Here is a 24565-nt window from a genome sequence, read left to right as displayed (position 1 = left end):
TTTGTAATCGTTATGGACAGATGGACTGGATTATTGATAGTAAGAACAGCAAATGTGTTCCTTGTTTGCAGGAGGATACATTAAGTTGGCACCCTGTGCAAATATATATGATCATTTTTATGTAATGTTATAAAGAGTCTGATTTATTAACAAAATCATTCATAGCGTGAATTTCGGACATGAAATGGAACTATGCCTTTTTCATATACAGTCAGGTGCATACATATTGGTACATTGACAGAATTTTCATATTTTGGCCTCTATTCACCACCACAATGGCTTTGAAATGAAACAAACAAGATGTGCTTTAACTGCAGACTTTCAGATTTAATTTGAGGGTAATTACATCCAAATCAGGTGAGCGGTGTAGGAATTACAACGGTTTCTATATGTGCCTCCCACTTTTTAAGGGGCCAAAAGTAATGGGACTATCAACTCAAAAGCTATTTCATGGACAGGTGTGGGCTATTCCCTCGTTATTTCATTATCAATTAAGCAGGTAAAAGGTCTGGAGTTGATTCTAGGTGTGACATTTGCATTTGGAATCAGTTGCTGTCGACTTTCAATATGAGATCCAAAGAGCTGTCACTATCAGTGAAGCTAGCCATCATTAGGCTGCAAAATGAATTTATTTATTTTTGACAGCTTTGTTTATATGAAGACTATAGAGGGATATATTGGTGTGTTATATCTGTGGCTTGGGGGCCTATGTATTAATAATCACTGTACTGCCGCGATTATTAACAATCCAACTGGCCGTGAATATTTACATTTTTTATGAAAATATCCTGGCTATGTACTACCGGGAATTCGCAGGGACAGCGGTTGCCGTAACCGCTATCCCCACGACTTATAAACATAGAATTTGACGGCAGATAAGAACCACTTGGCCCATCTAGTCTGCCCCATTTTTAAACACATTGTTACCTCAACCCTTGTTGATTCTTCTGAAGAATATCCTTATGCCTATCCCATGCATGTTTAAATTGCTCTACTGTCTTAGCCTCTACTACCTCTGATGGGAGGCTATTCCACTTGTCCACTCCCCTTTCTGTGAAGTAATTTTTCCTCAAATTTCCTCTGAACCTACCACCCTCCAGTTTGAGAACATGTCCTCTTGTTCTAATACTCCTCTTTCTTTGAAGAATGTCTCCGGCATTTCGGAGAAGTCTAACTGAAGTGAAAGACTGCCCCGGTGGAAGCTGACACTGCGCATACGCACAGCGTCAGCTACCGGGACTGGCCGGGGCAGCAGGGGGAGAGATTGAAAGATCTCTCTCCTTCCCCTGGAGTCTCCATAGTCTGAAGATGGTGTAAACTACTGGGGCTAAACTCCGAAAAGCTTTGCTTTTTGGAGTTTAGTACATAGTGGTCAGATCATAGTCCCCATTGATAATAATGGGGACTGCAATCTGAAGTGCTAATTAGCACTTTGCAGGAAATTTCTGTGAAATCTAATGCATTGTGCTTTCTGTACATAGGAGCAATACATAAAATTATGCAGAAACTTCAGTTTCTGCATAATTTTATGTAAAAAATGGCTTGATACAGAGACTCCTTGGTGTGTAATTATATGATGGTGATGTTTAAAGTCTCTGTGGTATGGCCCTTTTATAATAATACTAATTTAGTACAGTGTGAATACAGCTAGAAATACAGTATATAGGATCAGGCTTGCTGCTTGGTTGCATGATTTTCAATGTGAAGCAAAACATGTAACTAAATTGGTAAGTCTATTTATTGCTTTGCTGAATATTATTGGTTGTATTGGCAAATGTAGAATTGACACTTACCGTATATACTCGAGTATAAGCCGAGTGTTTCAGCACAAAAAATGTGCTGAAAAAGTACCCCCTCGGCTTATACTCGAGTCAAGTGTAGCGCTGACCGGACGGAGTTCGGTCAGCAATACACACTGCCAAACACACAGCCGCCGGAGCCGGCAGCTGCGTGTTTGGTGTAATCAGCAGCCGCTGAGAGTCTGTCAGACTCTCAGCGGCTGCTGCTGCTCCCACTGCGGGAGCCATCTTCCGGCTCCCGCAGTGGGTGATGGGAGACACGTCGTCATGACGACGTCTCTCCCATGCAAAGCAGCCGGAGGAGCGGACAGCGGCGGGACCAGGAGCGGGAGTGTAAGGTAAGTGTTTATTTTTTTTTATTCTTTTCACGTCTCTCTCTACTATGGGAGGGGGACTACAGGGGGCACTACCAGGGGGCGATGACTACAGGGGGCACTATCAGGGGGCACTACCAAGGGGCATTATCAGGGGGCGATTACTACAGGGGGCACTAAAAGGGGGGATTACCACTGGGGGAACTACAAGGGGGGGATTACTACAGGGGGCACTACCAGGGGGGATTACTACAGGGGGCACTAAAAGGGGGGATTACCACTGGGGGAACTACCAGGGGAGGATTACTACAGGGGGCACTAAAAGGGGGGATTATCACTGGGGGAACTACCAGGGGAGGATTACTACAGGGGGCACTAAAAGGGGGGATTACTACTGGGGGTACTACCAGGGGGGGATTACTACTGGAGGCACCGAAAGGAGGGATTACTAATGGGGGCACAACCAGGGGGAATTACTACTGGGGGCACTACCAGCTGCTGCCATTTCCCACACTAGGCTTATACTCGAGTCAGTAAGTTTTCCCAGTTTTTTGGGGTAAAAGTAGGTACCTCGGCTTATATTCGGGTCGAATTATACTCGAGTTTATACGGTATCTAGTAACCGTCAGTATTACTAAAGCAGCTCACACACATAGAGATATTTTACCCGATCTGGCCGATTCCGATGCCGAAATCGTGAGTCCCCACTCACGATCACGATGCGTTGGGCATCCCCGCTGGTCGCACATCGCATCTTCAGATCTGCCGTTATGCACGGCAGATCTGACAATCTAGGAGGCGATGCACTGTGAAAGTCTGACTGCAGGAGAGATCGTATGAAGATTGGACACCAAATTGTGTGCATATCGTGTGGAGATCGTGTGCAGAGCTGCCAGGGAGAGTTTCAAGGGAAATCGTACACATTGGCTGATCGTGTGCACATCTGTATGTGTGTGGGCACCTTAAGAAATGTTATTTTATTTATATCGCATAAACAGTCTGACAAAGTTATCATATCTGAGTAAGTTTCTAGATATTCGAAGTTGATATGTGGTCATGTTAAGCCCCACTCTACTGCTGCACAGTCATTCAATAACCACTGCAGGGACTTGGATTCCTTGGGAGTTCTAGTAACATTATTGGATTGTATATGGATATAACCAGGCGGCTGTTCAGCAACACTGTAAATGTCCAAGGTCAGCTCTGTATGCCTAGTATGTAATCAAAATATCCACCATGAAATGGTGTCATCCACACTATAAAAATATGTCAGCAGTGGACAATTAAAACATTACCAGTGGGATTGCAAGATTTCAAGTCTGATCCAACACCTCCCTCAAGCAAATGGTCAAATAGATTGAAAGATACAGTCAGAGCCGTCATTCTCTAAGTTTTTGGTGTTCTATCATCACGCCTATCTGAATTGATGTGTGAAGGCTTCATGTGCAGCATTATTGGGCTACATGATTTCCATCCTTTTTTTTGTTTGTTTGTTTGTTTGTTTTATTTTGTTTTTTTTCTTCTAGAAACTTGTTGGGCAATTTTTTGTTTGTGTGGTGTGGGACACTCTTTGCCTATTCTGAAACTATACCTGTCTTTGTTCCTTCTATGTCTTTCTACCGGTCTTCCTTCATGTCTCTTCTGCTGATGTGGTAATCAGTTGAAATTAAAGTAATCAAAGATCTTCCTTGGCCTCCACCAGTGGGACAGCTGGATAGCAGTGCAGCCACCCAAGAAAGTGATGCGAGCACTTCATTCTCTCAACAGCCTCCATCCTCTCCACACTTAGCATCTCAGAGCAGCCTTGAAGACAGCAATGGTGGGTTTCAGATCAAAAACATTAATGCTCATTTTCCTGTACTGTAAAGTTGTCACTGTATTGTGCACTCTGATGGGGAATATGTGTCCAGAGATTTTTGAAGCAGAGAGTTTTGTCTTGTGGCACATAGCAAAGTCATTGGTACTACTAGACTCCTACAAGGTGGAATTGTATGTATTTTGGGAAATAAATAACAGTCTGAGGGCCTGATGAGTTAAATGAAAATCAGACATATGTGGTACCGCATTGTGTCAACCAAAACTTGAATTTTGTCCTTATACCCATTTTGCAGTGTGCCTGCCCCAATCTGTTTTCCTGGTTTTCTACTTGTCATCTTCAGTGAACACTTGCATCAGCCCTATACTTAGGTGCAAAAGATACACCTAGAAACATGCATATTTATACTTATGCCTAGGTCTGAGTATCTCAAAGTTGCATTCACTTGCACTCTCTGAACGTTTCCTATATGTTATGTTATTTCAGTCATAAAGGTAGATGCTTTAGAATGCTCACAACTCTGCATTGCTCATACCTGCCTACACTCGGTTTCGGAGCATGCGATGTGCTATAATTTGCAGGCAATGTCACATCAAGCCAAAAGTGCATATCCATTAAATCCGAATACATCAGGGGACACAATCCTGGTGTGAAATTTAGAATTGCAAATTGTTAAAATTAACTTTTCATTTGCTGATTTTTGTTTTTAATCTGTGGCTTTATAATAGAACTTTGATATTGATTTTACAATTTGCTTAATATAGTTTTACATGTTTAAAATAAAATCTTTGTTTGGTTTTAGAGTTACTTTTGTGACTTGCCTTTTTTCTAAGCACAACGTCAAGTTTCCATGTAGAGTGATTTATTGCCAGCCCCAGACTTTTCCTATGCCTGTAAAAGAAAAAAAATGATTTGTTAGAACATTGTCTAAAATGATGGCCTTATAACCTTAAATGTATATTACATTCATGATGACACCTACAGCTTTGATTTGGCACTAGTAGATAGCAGAAAGCTGTATTGTGATGTATAACTGTACTAGTATGAAAGACATGAATAGGAAATATTTATGATCTTGTGTGTTTTAAAAAAACATTGGAAACATTGCTATCCCTCTGGGGCTGTTTACTTATCCACTTGGCCAATGGATGAAAACCTGTCTTTGCCCCCATATGTTATAACTGTAAGAATAGATCAATACTTCTAAAAATAACATAACTGCTTGTGTGGAGATAAAGTGGAACGTGTTAAATAAAAGATATTAAGAAGATTTGTATTTCTTAGCGTTAATAGCCCAACTTATACAAAAGAAAGTTATCTCTATTATTTGTCTCCTTATCTTCCCAAACATAATCAATGATGTATAGATCAGTATAAATATATCTGACTAAGTTACTGAGGTCTAAAAGACGTAAGAAAATAACTGCCATGTGGATCAAAATGCAAGTTCTATACTAATTGCTAACCGTTAAGCATCACATATAGTTTACAGTATGTATATAATTATCTTAAGGATCTTTTTCTCTCTAATGCCCAACTCCTACAATATAGCATTGCAGAAAGCAAGCCATTGTTCTATACAATATTTTATATATATATATATATATATATATATATTAGGCTCTGAACGATGACAGATGCGCACTCCCACGGCTGATAAATCGCATCTATCATCTCTCCAACATGTTGGTCAATTACCGCATATAGCTGTACGATATTAGCAATATTGTGTAGTTTATATGCAGTAAGCGACGAATGATATTAGCAGCAGCTACAGAGCGCTGCAGAGAAAAAAAAACCACTTCCTGAATGATGTCATGCGATATTGTTCATCGACTTTTCAAAGGATATCTTCTGTCTTTCATCGCTCAGAAATACAGCTGCTATTGGATAGGCCCCTTTAGACCAAAGATTAAACAATAATAATCTTCTGCACTGCATATATGCTGTACTGTATTATTGTATCACCATATTGTTTATTTGTAAACAGTTTGCAATATATAAAAATAATATACTGTAGGATGTTCAGCGAGTTCTTTTATTGCAAATATCCATGACCAATTATGTTTATTATGAATTCCTCTCTCAACTTCTTTCTTTTATGCCGAGTACAAAATAAATACAGGTTGTGTCCCATATCCAAATATTCCGAAATACGGAATATTTTTAGCAAGACTGAGAAAGTGAAAACTTTGCTTTTTAATGGTTCAATGTACACAAACTTTGTTTAAAGCACAAAATTATTAAAATATAGTATAAAATAACCTTCAGGCTTTGTGTATAAGGTGTATATGAAACATAAATTAATTTCATATATGTACACACTTTTTTGATACACAAAATTATTAAAAATATTGTATAAAATGACCTGCAGTCTGTATGTATAAGGTGTATATAGAACATAAATGCATTATGTGTTTAGATTTGGTTCCCATTCCCAAGATATTTCTTTATGGTATACAAATATTCCAAACAACTGAAAATTCTGATATCCAAAATTCCCCTGGTCCCAAGCATTTTGGATATGGGAGACTCAACCTGTAATGCAACAGGGTTCAACAGTTATAAGATCAAGTTATAGGCGGTGGTTACATTAATTACCTACTAAGGAAATATGGAGGCCTAGGAGTTTCATAATTAGCTTTTAGCTCAGCTGAGCATTCGCTATTCTTCTCTATAACTGTGACCTGCTGGAAAGTATTAGCCCAGTTTTTGAAGTAATTATATTGGCGTATATAGATGTACTTGTGAATTATTATGAACCACTAATATAATTTAAGGATGTAGTGTCAACATGGTTTGTTCTAGGTCTATGTAATTGTGCTTTTGTGCATGGTCAGTGTTTTTTCATATTGCTGCTTCTTGAATTAATTTTATTTTTCTTTATATGGCGCCACAAGGGTTCCACAGTGCCTTACAAGGTACAAAGATAGATAGAACAGTATGAACAAAACAAGGACATAGGGGTCTATTTACTATGCAGTGTTAGGAGACAGAGTGAAAAGTGATAAGAAAGTGATAAGGTGCCAGCCAATTAGCTCCCAACTGTCATCTCACAGGCTGTGTTTGAAAAATGACAGTTGGGAGCTGATTGGCTGGCACCTTATCACTTTCTTATCACTTTTCACTGTGTCTCCTAACACTGCTTAGTAAATAGACCCCTAAGTCACTTACAGTGCAGGACATGGTTTATAAATATTACTGCATCAGCAATCATAATACCCTAGAGAAAGGTGCTATTATAGGCATTAGCGAGATGATGGTATAGGTGAAGGAAGGCAAAGCACATGAGGGAAGAGGGCCCTGCTCGTGAGAGTTTACAGTCTACAGGGGAAGAGCAGACAGATACAGGTAGCACACAGGAGAGACTGCAAGGAGAATGGGACAGTGGGTTAGGTTGAGAGGTAGTAGCTTTTGATGAAATGGGTCAAAGCTTATTCAAGCCACAGCAGTGCATCAACCATCTGAAGATGGTCTGAATCCAAGTATTCATTGGTACATCACACTTTTTAGACATGTAACAGTGTCAGTTCTTCCTCCCTGACCAGCAATTTGATGCCTGGAAAACTGTTGCTTTAAAGGGTAAAGCTGGGCATCCACTATACAGTTTTCTGTCAGATATCTGTCCAATCTGGCTGGCTGGAATGAAAACCTGGTAATGTATGGGAGCAAATGACAGTTGATCATATGGTTTTAAACACTGGAAAAAGGACAAAAAAAATTTTCAAATTGGTTAAATTTGTCTGAACATCCATTTTTGGCTATTTTCCAGTGTTTGTGAGCAAATGGAATGGACGATTGTCATTTGCTCCCATACATTACATTACCAGGTTTTCATTCCAACCAGCCAGATTGGACAGCTATCTGACTGAAAATTGTATAGTGGATGCCCAGCTTTAATCTAGCGATATTGGCCTATGGCTACCAGCCCTGATAAGATTTAGGAAAGGTGTCTGAATATGTCCTCCTATAGCTACTGAACCTATTGTAAGGTCTGTGGCTGTCTCTGGTTATTTACATTGAAGCATACCTAATATCAGGATATTACTCTATGCATTCTACAGCCATTTTCTCCAGCTGTAGCAAGATGTGTACATATACCACTGAGACTTGTATTTTTCAAGTGATATAAAAATTATTTAAAAAAAAGGTAAACAAAATAACTGATGTAGGGACTGTGAAAAGCCCAGGAGCCAATTAGCTAATGTGCCTAAAAATATTACTGCTGGTACCTAACTTTCTTTAATCAATTCTATTGATGTCAGTGAGCGCACAGAACCTGCTAGACTGTCAACATTTTATAAACACAAGGTAGTAATTGCCTTAATAGCCTCTCTGGAAAATGTAAACTTTGTTTCTGTGCCACTTATAGCATACATTTATACACAGATCCCAAAATTTACTAAAAATTATTAAATTTTTATATGAATATTATATTCAGTGATTTCTATATTAGTGATCTCTCCAACTAATTCTATTCTTAGCTTCTTTTTCTTTATTGTTTTAGCTATTTTCCTATACTAAACTGACAACTGTTATACAGTATATTCCCCATTTTCTAAAGAAAAATGTTGACATTCAAGAACATGCAAGCAGAACATACTGGTTTTGGAGACGTCAGGCGTCACTGATTGCAGTTTTGAATGTAGAGTAAACATTTGTGATAAAGGCACACAATCTGTTCTGCAGATTTTGTCAAACAAGGAACTTAAGTACTTTACTGTGGAGTAAGTGTAGGTGTAGTAACTTGTGGTAGCTGCTAATAGGATATTCGATTAGGGGACACTTCCATGTCCCCTAATCACAGCATGTAACACTTGTGTATGTGTATTTTTTTTTTTACTTTTTCCCCTGTTCTTGTGACTGTAAACAGCAGTATAAACCAGAAGAGTTGCAGATGGTGCTGTTAGGTGAATAGTTTCTATATTATTTATTTATATATCCTGTGAATGATCAGTGTAAAATATAAATTTGTGCTTTAAATGCATAAAGATGTCCGTAATTGAACCAAAATATACCATTGTACCATTAAAATCACAGCCACTGATGTCTATGGCCAAAAAAAATTATTTATAAAATACAATATAGACGCAGAACAGCACTAATATAGTGCTGATGTCCACAGAACACACAATTTAAATAAAATATTTAAAAAAATTATTTAAAAAGGAAAGAAAAAAAAAATAGAATACATTATCTGGTTCTTAGTAAAGTAAGCTCAGGAAAGTCAAGATAATGGAATTCCCATATATATATATATATATATATATATATATATTAGCATCCGTGTTGTCCGGCACTCACACCAAGAATTCAGTACTTGCCCAGGTGCCCTCCGCACACAGCATATGTGTCCAAACAGATCCCCAGATACAGCGGCACTCACGGGACTTCTCAGCACGTATCCTTGAAATAATTTTCAAATAATCTGAAACGTTGGAATTCAAGCCGGTGATTGGCAGTGAATAATTATTGGAGTTGAGAAGCCCTGTGAGTGCCGCTGTATCTGGGGAGATATTTTATATATATATATATATATATATATATATATATATAAATATATATATATATTTTTTTTTAATATATTTATATAAAATATTATACCACAACGACCGGCACTCCAATAAGCAAATGGTTATAAGGCCCAGGTGCAAAATCCTGGTGGCCCACACTGACCCCTCCTTTTATAAGCAACAGTAACGGCAGCACTCCATGGACTTTCAAATAAATGGACACAGCACACAGCTGTCTGAATCACCATTTCAGATGTTTAATGCATCTTTTCGCAAGGATAAGCAACATAGTACATGAACTCACCTAAATACCGTTCATCATCTACATCGTGTACAGCGGCACCGTGCACCCTACTTCCAGCCGCAGGCGTCATGACAAACCGGAAAGCATAGAGACCGGGTCGGTGTCATAGTAACCAAATCAACAAACATAAAACCTACTACTCCCCTGTGGGGACATTGAACACACAACAATTAAATAACACAGCCTTACATCATATAGAAAAAAGTACAAACGGACACATAAAACATCATAGTTAAAGCATATTAAGTGCATTAGCACCTGCATATCTAATGGCTGGTATCAACCTCATGTCCTTACCATAACTTTAGAAACAATCGATATGATGCAGTTAGTGGCCCAAAGATTTGTCAATACTGTACTGATCTATCATAAGAATTGACATGTATCAGGCATGATCATAAAAATGATGTCCTGCTAAGCTGCATCGCCCATAATGTAGGTAAGGGTCCAAAGTAACACCTCCTCATCAACCTCACCATATAGAATAATATAACAGTGCTAAAATGTTCAACACATAATAATGTGGCACTAAAAATTGTAACAGGTAAGTAACGGGAAAAGAACCCGAAAATTCACATTTACTCTGACACTTTATAAAAAGGGTATATAGCTGATGGTTTCATTAAGGCCATTCGGCGTCAACGTAAGTTTAAAAATCCAGCGGGATTCCAATCTCAACAACAAATTGTCGCGGTCACCGCCTTTTGCTAGGGGAGGAACATGGTCCACCAGCTTATATCTCAGAGTTGCCAGTGAATATATGGCATCCCGAAAATACCTGGCAATCGACTGGTCTATTTCTCTACCTTGCAAAGCTAGGCGAATTGCAGACCTATGCTGGGCTGCCCTCTTTAAATGTAAAAATTATTTAAAAAGGAAATAAAAAAAAAAAATAGAATACCTTATCTGGTTCTTAGCAAAGCAGGTTCAGTAAAGGCAAGGTAATGGAACTCCCCATTATATATATATATATATATATTAGGGGTGTGCATCGGCCACTTTTCGTGTTTTGGATCTGGATCTTTCTTCGTATTTTGGATCTGGATTGGTTTTGCCAAAACCACCCTTCCGTGTTTTGGGTTCTGGGTTTTGTGTTTTGGATCTGTATTTTTTTGAAAAAAAGCATAAAAACAGCTAAAATCACAGAATTTGTGGGTTTTTCTGCTCCTATGCTATTATTAACCTCAATAACCTTAATTTCCACTAATTTCCAGTCTATTCTGAACACCTCACACCTCACAATAGTGTTTTTATGTCCAAAAGGTTGCACCGAGGTAGCTGGATGACTATGCTAAGCGACACGAGTGGGCGGCACAAACACGTGACCCATCTAGGCGTGATACTGCAGTGGCAGACAGGATGGCAGTTTGAAAAACTAGGCCCCAAACTGTACATAATGCAAAGAAAAAAAAAGAGGTGCAAGATGGAATTGTCCTTGGGCCCTCCCACCCACCCTTATGTTGTATAAACAGGACATGCACACTTTAACAAACCAATCATTTCAGCGCCAGGGTCTGCCACACAACTGTGGCTGAAATGATTGGTTCGTTTGGGCCCCCACAAAACAAGCTGGCAATTAATCTGTCCCTGCACAAACTGGCTCTACGGAGGCAAGATGTCATCCTCCTCCTCCTCATCCACCGATTCCTCACCCTCTTCAGTGTGTACATCCTCATCCTCACAGAGTATTAATTCGTCCCTGCTGGAACCACAGGTCCCTCTGTACGTTCTGGAGGCTGGTCTCCCTGGAAGAGTTGATAATTCATTTTATGAACATCATCTTCTCCACATTTTGTGGAAGCAACCTCCTACGCCTTTCGCTGACAAGGTTCCCGGCTGCACTAAACACTCTTTCGGAGTACACACTGGAGGGGGGGCAACTCAGGTAAAATAGAGCCAGTTTGTACAGGGACCTCCAAATTGCTTCTTTTTCCTGCCAGTACAGGTACGGACTGTCTGACATGCCTACTTGGATGCTGTCACCGATGTAATCCTTTAACAGACAGACGCACGCTTGTCGCTGCTGCTTTAAGGATGCAGGTGCGGCTACAGCCCACACAATTCACAAAGACAGAAAAAAGAATAATATTTTTATTGTTTGTGTAGCACACTTTGAGGGTGTCACCACCCTTTAACAGACAGACGCAAGCTTGTCGCTGCTGCTTTGAGGATGCAAGTGCGGCTACATCGCACACAAGTCACAAACACATTAAAAAAATAGTTTTTTATTTTTTGGAGCACTTTGAGAGTTACACCACCCTTTAACAGACAGACGCACGCTTGTCGCTGCTGCTTTAAGGATGCAGGTGCGGCTACAGCCCACACAATTCACAAAGACAGAAAAAAGAAGAAGAATATTTTAATTGTTTGTGTAGCACACTTTGAGGGTGTCACCACCCTTTAACAGACAGACGCACGCTTGTCGCTGCTGCTTTAAGGATGCAGGTGCGGCTACAGCCCACACAATTCACAAAGACAGAAAAAAGAAGAAGAATATTTTAATTGTTTGTGTAGCACACTTTGAGGGTGTCACCACCCTTTAACAGACAGACGCACGCTTGTCGCTGCTGCTTTGAGGATGCTGGTGGAATCTAGACGGGATTTGGAACCGAGGACACACTACCTCCATCAATTGTCTAAATCCCACTGCACTAATGGCGGATACCGGACGCACGTCTAACACCAACATAGCAGTCAAGGCCTCAGTTATACGTTTTGCTTCAGGATGACTGCTGTCGTACTTCATCCTCATCGCTAGGGACTGTTGGAGGGTCAATTGTTTAGTAAAAGTAGTGATGTTCCTACTTCCTCTCTGGGATGATGAACAACTCCCAGCAGCAGCAACAGCACTAGGAGGAAGTGGTTCTTGATCTTTCCCTATTTTATTTTTATCGGAGAAAGTTTGGTCCTCCATTTATGTTATATTGATATATACGTGCGGCTAAAGCGCACACAAACACAGAAAATATTTTTTTATTTTTGCTGGAGAGTAGTGCACTTTGTGGGTTACACCACCCTTTAAGAAATGAGCCAGCCGGCTCTTTACTTATGGGACACAGGCGCACGCTTGGCGCAGCTCCTTTGTTGATGCACGTGCAGCCACAGTGCACACAAGTCACAAACACAGAAAATATATATTTTTTTGTTTTGGAGTGTACTTTGGGGGTTACAGAACCCTTTAACGGTCAAGCCAGCCGGCCCTTTACTTATGACACAGGCGCACGCTTGGCACTACTTTGTTGATGCACGTGCGGCTACTGCGCACACAATTCACAAACACAGAAAATTATTATTTTTTTGGTTTGGACTGGAGTGTACTTTGGGGGTTACAGCACCCTTTAACGGTCAAGCCAGCCGGCCCTTTACTTATGACACAGGCGCACGCTTGGCACTACTTTGTTGATGCACGTGCGGCTACTGCGCACACAATTCACAAACACAGAAAATTCTTTTTTTTTTGGTTTGGACTGGAGTGTACTTTGGGGGTTACAGCACCCTTTAACGGTCAAGCCAGCCGGCCCTTTACTTATGACACAGGCGCACGCTTGGCACTACTTTGTTGATGCACGTGCGGCTACTGCGCACACAATTCACAAACACAGAAAATATATAATTTTTTTAGCACTTGGGGGGAGCACCCCTGATGGACAGAGCACCCCCTGGACAACACTACAGCACCCCTTTAGGACTGGGACACTGCACAGGACTTTGGAGTGGACACAGCCCCTATGGAGAACTGACTGCACAACACAGTCCAGCCAGCCCCTATGGACTTTGAAGTAGTGGACACAGCCCCTATTAACAACAGCAGCACAGCACAACACAGCCAGCCCCTATGGACTTTGAAGTAGTGGACAACAGCAGCACTACACTACACTACACAGCCCTAACTCCCACCCTCCCTCTTCACTGTCCACAGCCGAGTGAGAAATTGGCGCCGACGCGGGTACCTTATATAGGATCCAAAACCCGCGAGACTCGGAAGGCGGGATGATGACGTTTTGCCTCGATTTCAGATCCGAGTCAGGCGGGAAAAGTCGAGCCTGACTCGGATCGGACTCGGATCGGGGGGGTTCGGATTTCAGAAATCCGAACCCGCTCACCCCTAATATATATATATATATATATATATATATATATATATATATATATATATATATATATATATATATATATATATATATATATATAATCTTCAAGTTATCACATTTTATTATTTGAGGTCTGACAAATTCATCCAGTGGAAGGGCCAGAACAGGCTCCCAAGGTCAAAGTTCTTCCCAGCATCCCCGATCAAAGTTCTGCCCAGCGTACACCAACATAAGTTCCTACCGGGACCTCAACCCCCTAGTATGTTTTCTAGGATCCAGTGTTACCACTCTGAAGTTTTCGTCCAAATCCATCAAGTGGAAGGCTGAGAACAGGCTCTAGGCCGGACGCCCGCTGAGATGTTATTACCAGTGGGCGCCCGGCTCCTTCCCTGCAGCGCCGCGTTAGCCGGAGGCTGGAGTTCTCTTCTGAACTCCAGCTTCCGACTCTCTCCATGCGAACTATGGGAGAGACTGTCATAGTTCCGAGGAGCAGTCGGGCGGACAGGACGGCAGTGGATGCAGGAGAGGGGATTATGGTAATTTTTTTTTTTTTTTTTTGTACAAGCGGCACTACAGGGGCATTATATGGGGGCACTACTACAGGGGCATAACTATGGGGGCACCACTACTATATGATTTCCTTCCTTTCAAATCAAGGGGGTAACGTCGGCGTATCTAAATATATTTTGGTGTAAGGTAAAACGGTTCCCTGACCCCTGTTATACAACCCCCCTCAGGTTTAATATAGTTGGAGGATGGGCAGAATGTATAATTGTATCTGTCACAAGCTGGGTACACATCTGGCTGACCTTTGTAACGAACGGCAAGTGCATATACACTAACAAATCTTTCGGTCGATGTGTAAGCGCTGACATCACAACTGGTTAAGATGTCAGTCATCCTGCAGCAAGTGTACCAAGTGTACTGGCGGTCGGCGGATCGCCTGTACACAGTCAGATATGCCGATATATCTGTATGATATATCGGCAATGGCTGTGCTGCATGGCAGATGTGAATTTGTCTGTGAAAGACGTCGTTTATAGACATGTCATTTGTGCACACCCTCCGATGCACTACAGATATATCGCCCGTTCAATGGAACGGGCGATATATCTGTCAGGGTGTACCCAGCATTAGACTTTTCATTAACAGATTATACTTTCTAGATTTTTGGATGCCTTTTTTTAAATTGCATATGTAGAATGGTGTTTTCTTGGGTACCTTAAAAGCTTTCACCATTATGTACAAATCACAACTTCAAGAAGGTTTGTACGTAAATATTTTGATAACTGCACATAAAAATGCTGTTTCGCAAAGCTCAATTTATATGGAGACTCTCCCCATTTTTGCAGTAATTTGTTCTAATATTTTCATGTAAAGTAAAAACAATGTATTTGAGGAAGGGGAGGAGTTGTTCATTTTAATAATATCGGCTTACAGTAATTCATGTAGTTGCCAAGAAACTATCGGAAAAAAGTGCATAATTCATGTGAACCTTGTAATATGTGTCTGCAGAAATAGGAATATGCTGAGTATGTTATTACTGAATTCTACGCAACATTACTGGAATTGCCAGTTCCGTCGAAAAACATAAATTAGTATGAGGCTTATTTCAGACCATTGTACAAATAGCATTACTGTGCTGCCTGTAACCCATAGCAACCAATCGAGTATTAACTTTGATTCTTCTCTGCAGCCTAAATTAAATGTAAGCTTTTAGCACAATACGATTAAATAATCATTTGTCTGCATGAAAGGCAAATTATTAAATATATACAAAAGATGGTTCTGAAGTCTGCGCAATCGACGCTGCAGTCACTGATACCTATAGAGACTCCCTACACGCCTCTTAATAACAGACAATACACAAGAATATATAGGATTTCAGTCCAGCGCTGTCAGAGAACGTAAAGGAAAGACTCTTACATCAAAAAACTCTGATGAAGTATTCAAAACATGAGGTATTCCCAAGGTTCAATATATTTCAATTTCTTATCTTCATCACTTCATAGTTAGACTCTCCCAGAAGCTGTCGCTGATCACTTCCACCCCAACGGAGTCCTCAAAGTTCCCAGACATGATGTGTGACGAGAGAACCCACAGTCAGGTCAGAAGGAGATAGGCCCGTGTGCTCCCCTTTAGTGATAGGTCACTACCTCGTGCTGTCTCCGGCTCCCCGCCGCTGCCGCTACCCGCTCGGTTCCCTGTCAGGTGGGCAGCGGCGGGGAGCCGGAGACAGCACGTCTCCAGCCTGGCAGCTGTCGTGGTATCTGGATGTGGCCGGGTAATGCTGGAGCAGCTCCCGCCTGACAGGGAACCAAGCGGGTAGCGGGTAAACGTTCAAGCGCACTCCTGTTTGTAGTTTGTAGTTCATTGTCCATTTCAGACTGTCCAACATAATGATTTTCATTAAGGGAAGGAACATTTTTCGTTTATCGTCGTAAAAATCGTTCATTACGCTTAAAAAAATCATTCACTTTTTCAAGGGATTATCTGACTGAAAATCATTAGTTATAAAATCGTTACGTGTGTATGCACCTTTACTAATTTTCTGTTTAGTTGTTTCTATTCATACATCCTGTATACTCTTACTAAGACTTACTGGGTACATACTACATGATAAATTGTATGATTTGACGATTTTAGACATATTTGAACGACAAATCATAAACCTCATCTAATGTGTACCTGTGATTGCATGCTCCCGCGTGTCATCAGCGACATCGTATGATTGACCGTACTGCACGTCCAATCACACGATATCCCATGCGGTGCAGTGCATATTAATGAAGGTAGGAATGAGTGATCATTATGTCTTTCGTTAAATCTTCTAGTGTTTACTGTAGGGTAATCGCCCTGACAATCGGCAAGATTCTAGGGTCGTTTAGTGTATACCCAGCCTAATACTGCTGTGACTGTTCTCCTGTATCAATCGTGCTGGACTAAGTCAGTGGTTCTCAAACTCTGTCCTCAGGACTCCACACAGGTCACGTTCTCCAGGTCACCCAGCAGGTGCAGAGGTGTAGTCATTACTCACTTACACATTTTAAAAGATCCACAGGTGGAGCTAATTATTTCACTTGTGATTCTATGAGGAGACCTGGAAAACATGCACTGTTTGGGGTCCTGAGGACCGAGTTTGAGAACCTGTGGACTAAGTAATTTCTACAGCTGTTAAAGACAATTTTTTAAAAGCTGCTGTTCATGTGTTGGAGCAATTTTGGCAAAATATTCCATTGTTCCCCATTCTGCCTACTCATGATCTTTATTTATACTTTCTTTTTTTATCTCCTCCTCTTTGCTCTTCACTTAAATATCTTTTTTTTTTTTTCATAAAACTTGATTTGACAGATACAGGCCACCTATTATTCCAGGTTGGTTCATTTACAGCTATCTATTGAAAATGTTGTAGAGTATTTTATATAATTTAATTTGAAGCTTAATCCATTCTTTCCAATGAAGCAAATTTATTTAATTTACTAATGTGCTGGGATAAATATACTGAGTGGGATTTAAATATACAAACCAACCACTTCCAGTTTTTTTGTATTAAATCATATACTGTAGCTGTTAGAGACGAGTGATGCAGCACACAAATGATGTGACAGTTGCATATATGCAAATCCAAAAACTTTGTGGCCTCTTCTGAAAATACCGTAATAACCAATATCATATTGATAATCACAAGAGTTCTTGCCAGCCACCCTAGTGATTTGGTAGCCAAATTACGATTTGAAGTGAAAAGAAAAAAATCGAAAGACACTTGAAGGTCATTCCATGTCAAGTGGACCAGGCGTCCCCACCTGACTCTCCAATTTTGATAACATTTGGCATATATGACACATTAACTTTGGGAAAATTTTAGTGCACAATACGCAATAGTAGGAAAACTATGGCCCTCAAAGTGGGGGTGAGTGCAATGGTCACTGACTCCGAAGGGCACAGTCAGCAGGTGAGGGTGATCTTCAGAACTTATCCACTTGACATGGAATGACCCCTGATCCTCATCTTCACTGAAATTATCCTTACAATACGCAATAGTGATCTGAAGTACTCCAATTAGATGTTAATAGTAAATTTGTTTCAAACAGCCAACTCTTTATGAATTTAAACTCCACGTCTATTGCCAGACTCTTGTATTGGTGCGGGGGATGTATAAGCTCTAGGTTGATCAAAAACCACACACATGCTTTTTGTCCTTGCTGACATGTGTACTAAGGATAGCTGGGAAAGCTTCTACATTAAATTTAAAGGTCTGTTGCTATATTTGAACTTGGCAGAGGTGTGAGATTTTTCCTGTCAGAATGATCTAATCTCTTGTCATCACTATCCAAGCTTTCAGTAGTTATTCAGTATATTGTAATAGAACAATGATGGATGATGTGTATATATGTGTAAAACACTATATTCTCAATAAGCCTCAATATTACTTCTAGAGCTACATAGATATGTAACTGAATTTCTTAAGACAGATGTAATTTTTAGATGCATTGTTAATAATTATGGATCACTGTACTGCACAAGCCATTCAAACCACACTTTTTCAAGCATATGGGTGGACATTACGAGCAGCCTATTTGAGTTTCCTGTAAAATTAATTCTTTCAATTAATTGTTGTACTTATTATCAGCAGTTATGTTGGTATGAGTCATAACAAATGAAAGATCCACAAGTGTGCATGTATATGTGTGTATGTGTGTGTGTGTGTGTGTGTGTGTGTGTGTATATATATATATATATATATATATATATATATATATATAATATATACACATACATACAGTCAGGTCAATAAATATTGGGACATTGACAGAATTTTCAGATTTTGGCCTCTATTCACCACCACAATGGCTTTGAAATTAAACAAACAAGATGTGATTTAACTGCAGACTTTCAGATTTAATTTGAGGGTAATTACATCCAAATCAGGTGAACGGTGTAGGAATTACAACGGTTTCTATATGTGCCTCCCACTTTTTAAGGGGCCAAAAGTAATGGGACAAACTAAACAATCCTAAATCTAACATTCACTTTTTAATACTTTGTTGCAAATCCTTTGCAGGCAATTACAGCCTGAAGTCTGGAACGCATAGACATCACCAGACACTGGGTTTCATCCCTGGTGATGCTCTGCCAGGCCTCTACTGCAAATGTCTTCAGTTCCTGCTTGTTCTTGGGGCATTTTCCCTTCAGTTTTGTCTTCATTAAGTGAAATGCATGCTCAATCGGATTCAGGTCAGGGGATTGACTTGGCCATTGCATAACATTCCACTTTTTAGCCTTAAAAAACTCTTTGGTTGCTTTTGCAGTATGCTTCGGGTCATTGTCCATCTGCACTGTGAAGCGCCGTCCAATGAGTTCTGAAGTATTTGACTGAATATGAGAATATAATATTGCCCGAAACACTTCAGAATTCATTCTGCTGCTTTTGTCAGCAGTCACGTCATCAATAAATACAAGGGAACCAGTTCCATTGGCAGCCATACATGCCCATGCCATGACACTACCACCACCATGCTTCACTGATGAGGTGGTATGTTTTGGATCATGAGCAGTTCCTTTCCTTCTCTTCTCTTCCCATCACTCTGGTACAAGTTGATTTTTGTCTCATCTGTTAATAGGATGTTGTTCCAGAACTGTAATGGCTTTTTTAGATGTTTGGCAACTCTAATCTGGTCTTCCTGTTTTTGTGGCTCACCAATGGTTTATATCCTGTGGTGAACCCTCTATATTCACTCTTGTGAACTTTTCTCTTCATTGTTGACTTTGACACATATACATCTACCTCCTGGAGAGTGTTCTTGATTTGGCCAACTGTCGTGAAGGGGTTTTTCTTCACCAGAGAAATAATTCTTTTGTCATCCACCACAGTTGTTTTCCATGGTCTTCCGGGTCTTTTGGTGTTGATGAGCTCTCCAGTGCATTCTTTCTTTTTAAGAATGTTCCAAACAGTTGATTTGGCCACACCTAATGTTTTTGCTATCTCTCTGATGGGTTTGTTTTGATTTTTCAGCCTAATGATGGCTTGCTTCACTTATAGTGACAGCTCTTTGGATCTCATATTGAGAGTCGACAGCAACTGATTCCAAATGCAAATGTCACACCTAGAATCAACTCCAGACCTTTTACCTGCTTAATTGATAATGAAATAACGAGGGAATAGCCCACACCTGTCCATGAAATAGCTTTTGAGTTAATAGTCCCATTACTTTTGGCCTCTTAAAAAGTGGGAGGCACATATTGAAACTGTTGTAATTCCTACACCGTTCACCCGATTTGGATGTAATTACCCTCAAATTAAATCTGAAAGTCTGCAGTTAAAGCACATCTTGTTTGTTTCATTTCAAAACCATTGTGGTGGTGAATAGAGGCCAAAATCTGAAAATTCTGTCAATGTCCCAATATTTATGGACCTGACTGTATATATTGTGTGTGTATATAGGTATATAATTCTATCATATATATTATATATATATATATATATATATATATATGATCTCTATATACTTTTATTACTTCTGAAACTTCTTTTCATCTTCAAGGAAGGGTTCAATACTGCCATCTGCTGTTTTTATTTTGTTTTGTATTGTCAGCAATTGTCGCTCTAATTCCAATAATAAATTGTGTTGACCGCATAGCCACTCATGTAATTATCAGCTTTTCATGTTTATTTTTGTTTTCATTTCATTGGGAATGCTCACACTAAATTACATATTTATATTGCAAAACCTAAAAATAAATATGGTTTTTAGAAATTTTTTTCTTCAAGATTTATATATAGGATAGTTCAGTGTTCATCAAATTTGATAGCTCTGTACAGTATGTTTGCATGTATAAACATTTACACATATATTTGTGTTAGAGACCATTTCAGGTCTTTTGGTTCGAAATTCAGCCAGTATGCAAACATATGCAAATCAATTGTTTTGAGCTTTCTGGTGGACAGTAAAGGTCTTGTTTTATCTACAAAGCAATTTAAATTCATTACAATTATTGAAGTTTCAACTGAGTGCTTATCAGTTCTGAAGCTATCAATAGATTTTTTTTGGAAGAAATTGAGACAGTATATAACATATCACTTATGCATACCTTCTCACTTTCCTGCATTTTAAACCTTTATAAAGGGAATACGTACATAAATGGACACGATCACAGTGTGAGACTTGAGTGGATCAGGTGTGGAGTGTTATTTTTCCCTAATTGTCTATGTATAGAATATGGGGACATATGCCTAAGGATTAATGTCAAATGGACACTCCGGGCCAAATGTAATAATAGGGTGAGAGTTTAGAAAAGTGAGAGTTTCTGACACTTTTTAAACTTTGCCAATGTAATAGAGGCCAAAAACAAAGTAACAGAGCGAACTTGCATGTTTTTTTAGACTTAAAAAACTCACGATTTAAAATCTCATTCAGATGTTTTCCCATTTTGAAGATAAAACTCAACCAATGTGAGAGTTTACTGCTAAACTCTCACATTTTCTAAACTCACACCCTATTAAATTTGGCCCTCCCTGTCTATGCATAGTTGCCGACTTTCTGGCTGCTCCTTCCAGGAAGGAGCAGCCAGATCGTCAGGGCAGGGGGGCGTGGCCAGCCAAAGAGTGTGTGGCGTGGCTGATGACTGCCATTTGTGGGCGTGATGGGTGCGTCATTTGGCCCCGCTCCCACTACACAATGCCAATAATACAGGCATTGTGAAGCAGGGGGTGGGACCAAAATGATGCGCATCACCAGCCCCCCCCCCCCCCTGCTGCCGGGGTTCTACAGTTAATCGCTGGGGTGTCGGGGGATCGTCGGTCGCTGGGATGCTTGCCTGCCTTTTCGGGGGGCCAGGAGCTGCACCCGATTTTTGGGAGGCTCCCGGCCGAATCCGGAGGGTAGGCAACCCTGTGATTTCAGTTTTAAATGGAGATGAGCTGTTCATTATTGGCTCTGATCTTTAACATGTCCCTGGGTGGAGGTGTGTGTTTTTTTTTCTTTAACAATTTTTTTTTTTTTTTGCTGTGATCAGCCAGAGAATGTGAAATGGGGGAAAGCCCTAATAACACCATCTCCAGGAGGCATTATTATCACAAGGCTTCCCCCGGTATTTTTTCACAATTAGATTTTAGTAAATTTGAGCAGATCACAGTTCCCATTACGAGTATGGGAAATGCACTCTGCTTATCTTAAAAATAAAAGAAAAGAAATAAATTAAAAAAAAAGAGAAAAAAAAGGGGCTTGGAGGAGAAATTTGAGATTTCACCTCCAATTGCCCATTGATGCATTTAGGTGATACTAAATAATGTGAAAAGGGTGTGAAAACACCCGTTTCATATTTTTTATTAGAAAATTGTTCATAAATATACCCGTAAATTATTTTCAGATCTTGATTCATTTTTTTTACATTTAATTTCTTATATTGGGGAATTTTACTAAATATAGCACCATAATAAGCAGGGCTAAGCATTCTCCACTATAGAGGAAAAATTCTCAAAACTCGTACGCATTATGCAGCTAGTGACATATGTTTTTGGTTGGGTGGTGTCTGGCTGTAACATCTTAGAACAAGCCACACTACCAGCCCATTACAATGTCTAGAAGCAGAAGTGGCCATAGTGAAGGACACTAGCGGGAAAACAAAGATCCTGAATGACACTAAACATTATGCTACTCACTTGGGGACTTGTGTACAGTTGAATGTATCTTCCATTTGAAAAAAAATGCAGTCTTAAAATATGTCCCAAAAAAGAATAAATTAAGTTTCAGATGCAATCAGCCCTACATCAGTAGCACATGTGCCAGTTTTAGACCGGAAAAGAATAGCATATGTTCTTGGTAACAAAAACATATAAATGTGGTTTGACATTGTTAATAGTAAAAATCGCATTATTCAATTGGTTTGCAATCTTTAGATCATTTGAAGAAGTACCTGGGTGGAAGGCAATTCACAACCGACTGTGAAGTTCAGCAAGCTGGTATGTCCTGGCTTCAGGTGCTTAACACTGATTTCTTCTATGCCGGGGTAGATGCCTTGGTGTACCATTAGAACAAATGCTTAGACAAGTATAGGAACTGTGTTGAAACATAATCTGTACCAAGGCCATACTATTGATTATACATATATGTATGACTTGAAAAAATTTACGCAATGAGAGGTCTTGTTACCTTATTTATTGAACCACCCTCATACAAAAGATAAAATTTTTAGCTCATGCCTCTCCTACCACCCTCCATTGCAGTGTAAGAAGTGAAATTCCAAGGGTAGTTAATAACGGCTCGAAAAATTCCATACACTGTAACATTGATGTGCAGTATTTATTATATGATGCAGAGGAGTGGAGATAACACATTGAAGAGCATCGGCTTACACAGTGCCATGTAGCGTAGAGGTGAGGTTTCCATAGTGGGAATGCATAGATTATTATTTTTAAGTGGAAAACTGGGCATATCTTTTAAACTTGTTTCCTCCTATTAACCACTTAACTGGCTAATATATTTTTCCAAAAATGTAGCCAAAATTATATATAAAAAATGTATCAAATTATGTAATGGCTATTTAAACCTGATTCAGTATAATTTTATGTACATTTTAAGTATGTAGATTTCAATTCAAACTAACCTTTCTCCTGTGCTAATGTAATCAAAGTTTGCCAATTTATAAAAACTTTTAAAATTTCTTCTTGAGGGTCAATAGGGGTCCAAATGGATACCATAGGGAAATGTGGTTGGAGTGATCCAGGCACCAAACAGTTAAGCTTTCAGGTCCCAGGATGCCTCAGGTCCTCCTCCACAAATACCCCGCCCCATCCACAAGCATTCAGTTTTTCATTTGGTGTGGCAGGATTCAGACACACCTTTATAACAGGCGGAATGCTCAGGCAGTCCCAAGCTTTTTATTTTAGGTTTTATTCTATTTATTTTCACTTCACGGCAAGCAGCGCTATGTGTCCTAAAGGATGCATGTGCTGTTACTCCACCTACCCCCGCCAACACCGCAAAATCTGTAACTGGACTGGTGATTTCGGAAGGGCCCCAGCGAAGCTTGGCTAGCAGCAATGCTGGGACATAGGACTGCAGCCGGAAGCACGGGGCACAGGTATGGTGATTACCCTGCTTGCGGGGAACCACATAGCAGTCCATACCTCCGGAGGTTGGTGACCTGCCCAGAGGTTGCTGTAGTGGAGCAAATCGCTGCATCTGCTCCCCCACTAGACCACCGGGGCAAGTCAGTCTGGTGTCTGGGACAGTGGCAGAGGCCATGTTATAAGGCCAGCGCACCCGGGGGGTTAATACAGCATAGGCGAGGTAGGCTCTTCCCGGCAGCCTCTCCGCCAGCCCAGACACCAATCCAGCTGAGGTTGGCATCACCCCTTGGATTATCCCTAATCGGCTCAGGATCCAGATAAACAACATATACAATTATTCCAAAGAGGCACCAAGCCAAATAAGGTGACTATTGATGTTGATAAATAAACACAGTAGTGGTATCAATTCATATAGATGCTTCTTAGGAAGATAAGTCAAATAAATGAATACATAAATATGTTCTTGATACAGTTGATTTTCTCCAGATCACAGTCCTCAACTCTTTGTGATGATATTAGGTATCTAGAACTCTGATTATCCAAGTAAACAGTGCTTTAAAGTCCCAATTTTCTCCTCCTCCTCATCATCCTCCTCCTCCTCCTCCAGTATAACTCCCAACATACAATATAATAGAGAGGAGGTAGGATAGTGTAAAATG

General features: G+C 40.0%; 1 protein-coding gene across 4 annotated transcripts in view; it reads left to right on the top strand.

Moving 5' to 3' along the window:
• Window positions 1-24565, top strand: part of SHF (Src homology 2 domain containing F) — a 336957-nt gene that overhangs the window by 220473 nt on the left and 91919 nt on the right. For 2 of the 4 annotated variants that reach the window (XM_088445623.1, XM_088445610.1), the window contains exon 4: window positions 3774-3932. The exons of 1 other annotated variant lie outside the window; for it this stretch is intronic. In XM_088445623.1, coding sequence (XP_088301749.1) covers window positions 3774-3932 — 159 coding nt within the window. The remainder of the gene's footprint in view (window positions 1-3773; window positions 3933-24565) is intronic. One more of the 4 variants, XM_088445614.1, reaches the window with a different exon arrangement.

This window comes from Taudactylus pleione, unplaced genomic scaffold (genome assembly GCF_031769625.1).
Source record: "Taudactylus pleione unplaced genomic scaffold, aTauple2 ptg000019l, whole genome shotgun sequence".
In the NCBI taxonomy this organism is placed as follows: domain Eukaryota; kingdom Metazoa; phylum Chordata; class Amphibia; order Anura; family Myobatrachidae; genus Taudactylus; species Taudactylus pleione.
The sequence above is the reverse complement of the archived record's forward strand: the minus strand, read 5'-3'. Positions and strand labels throughout refer to the sequence as shown.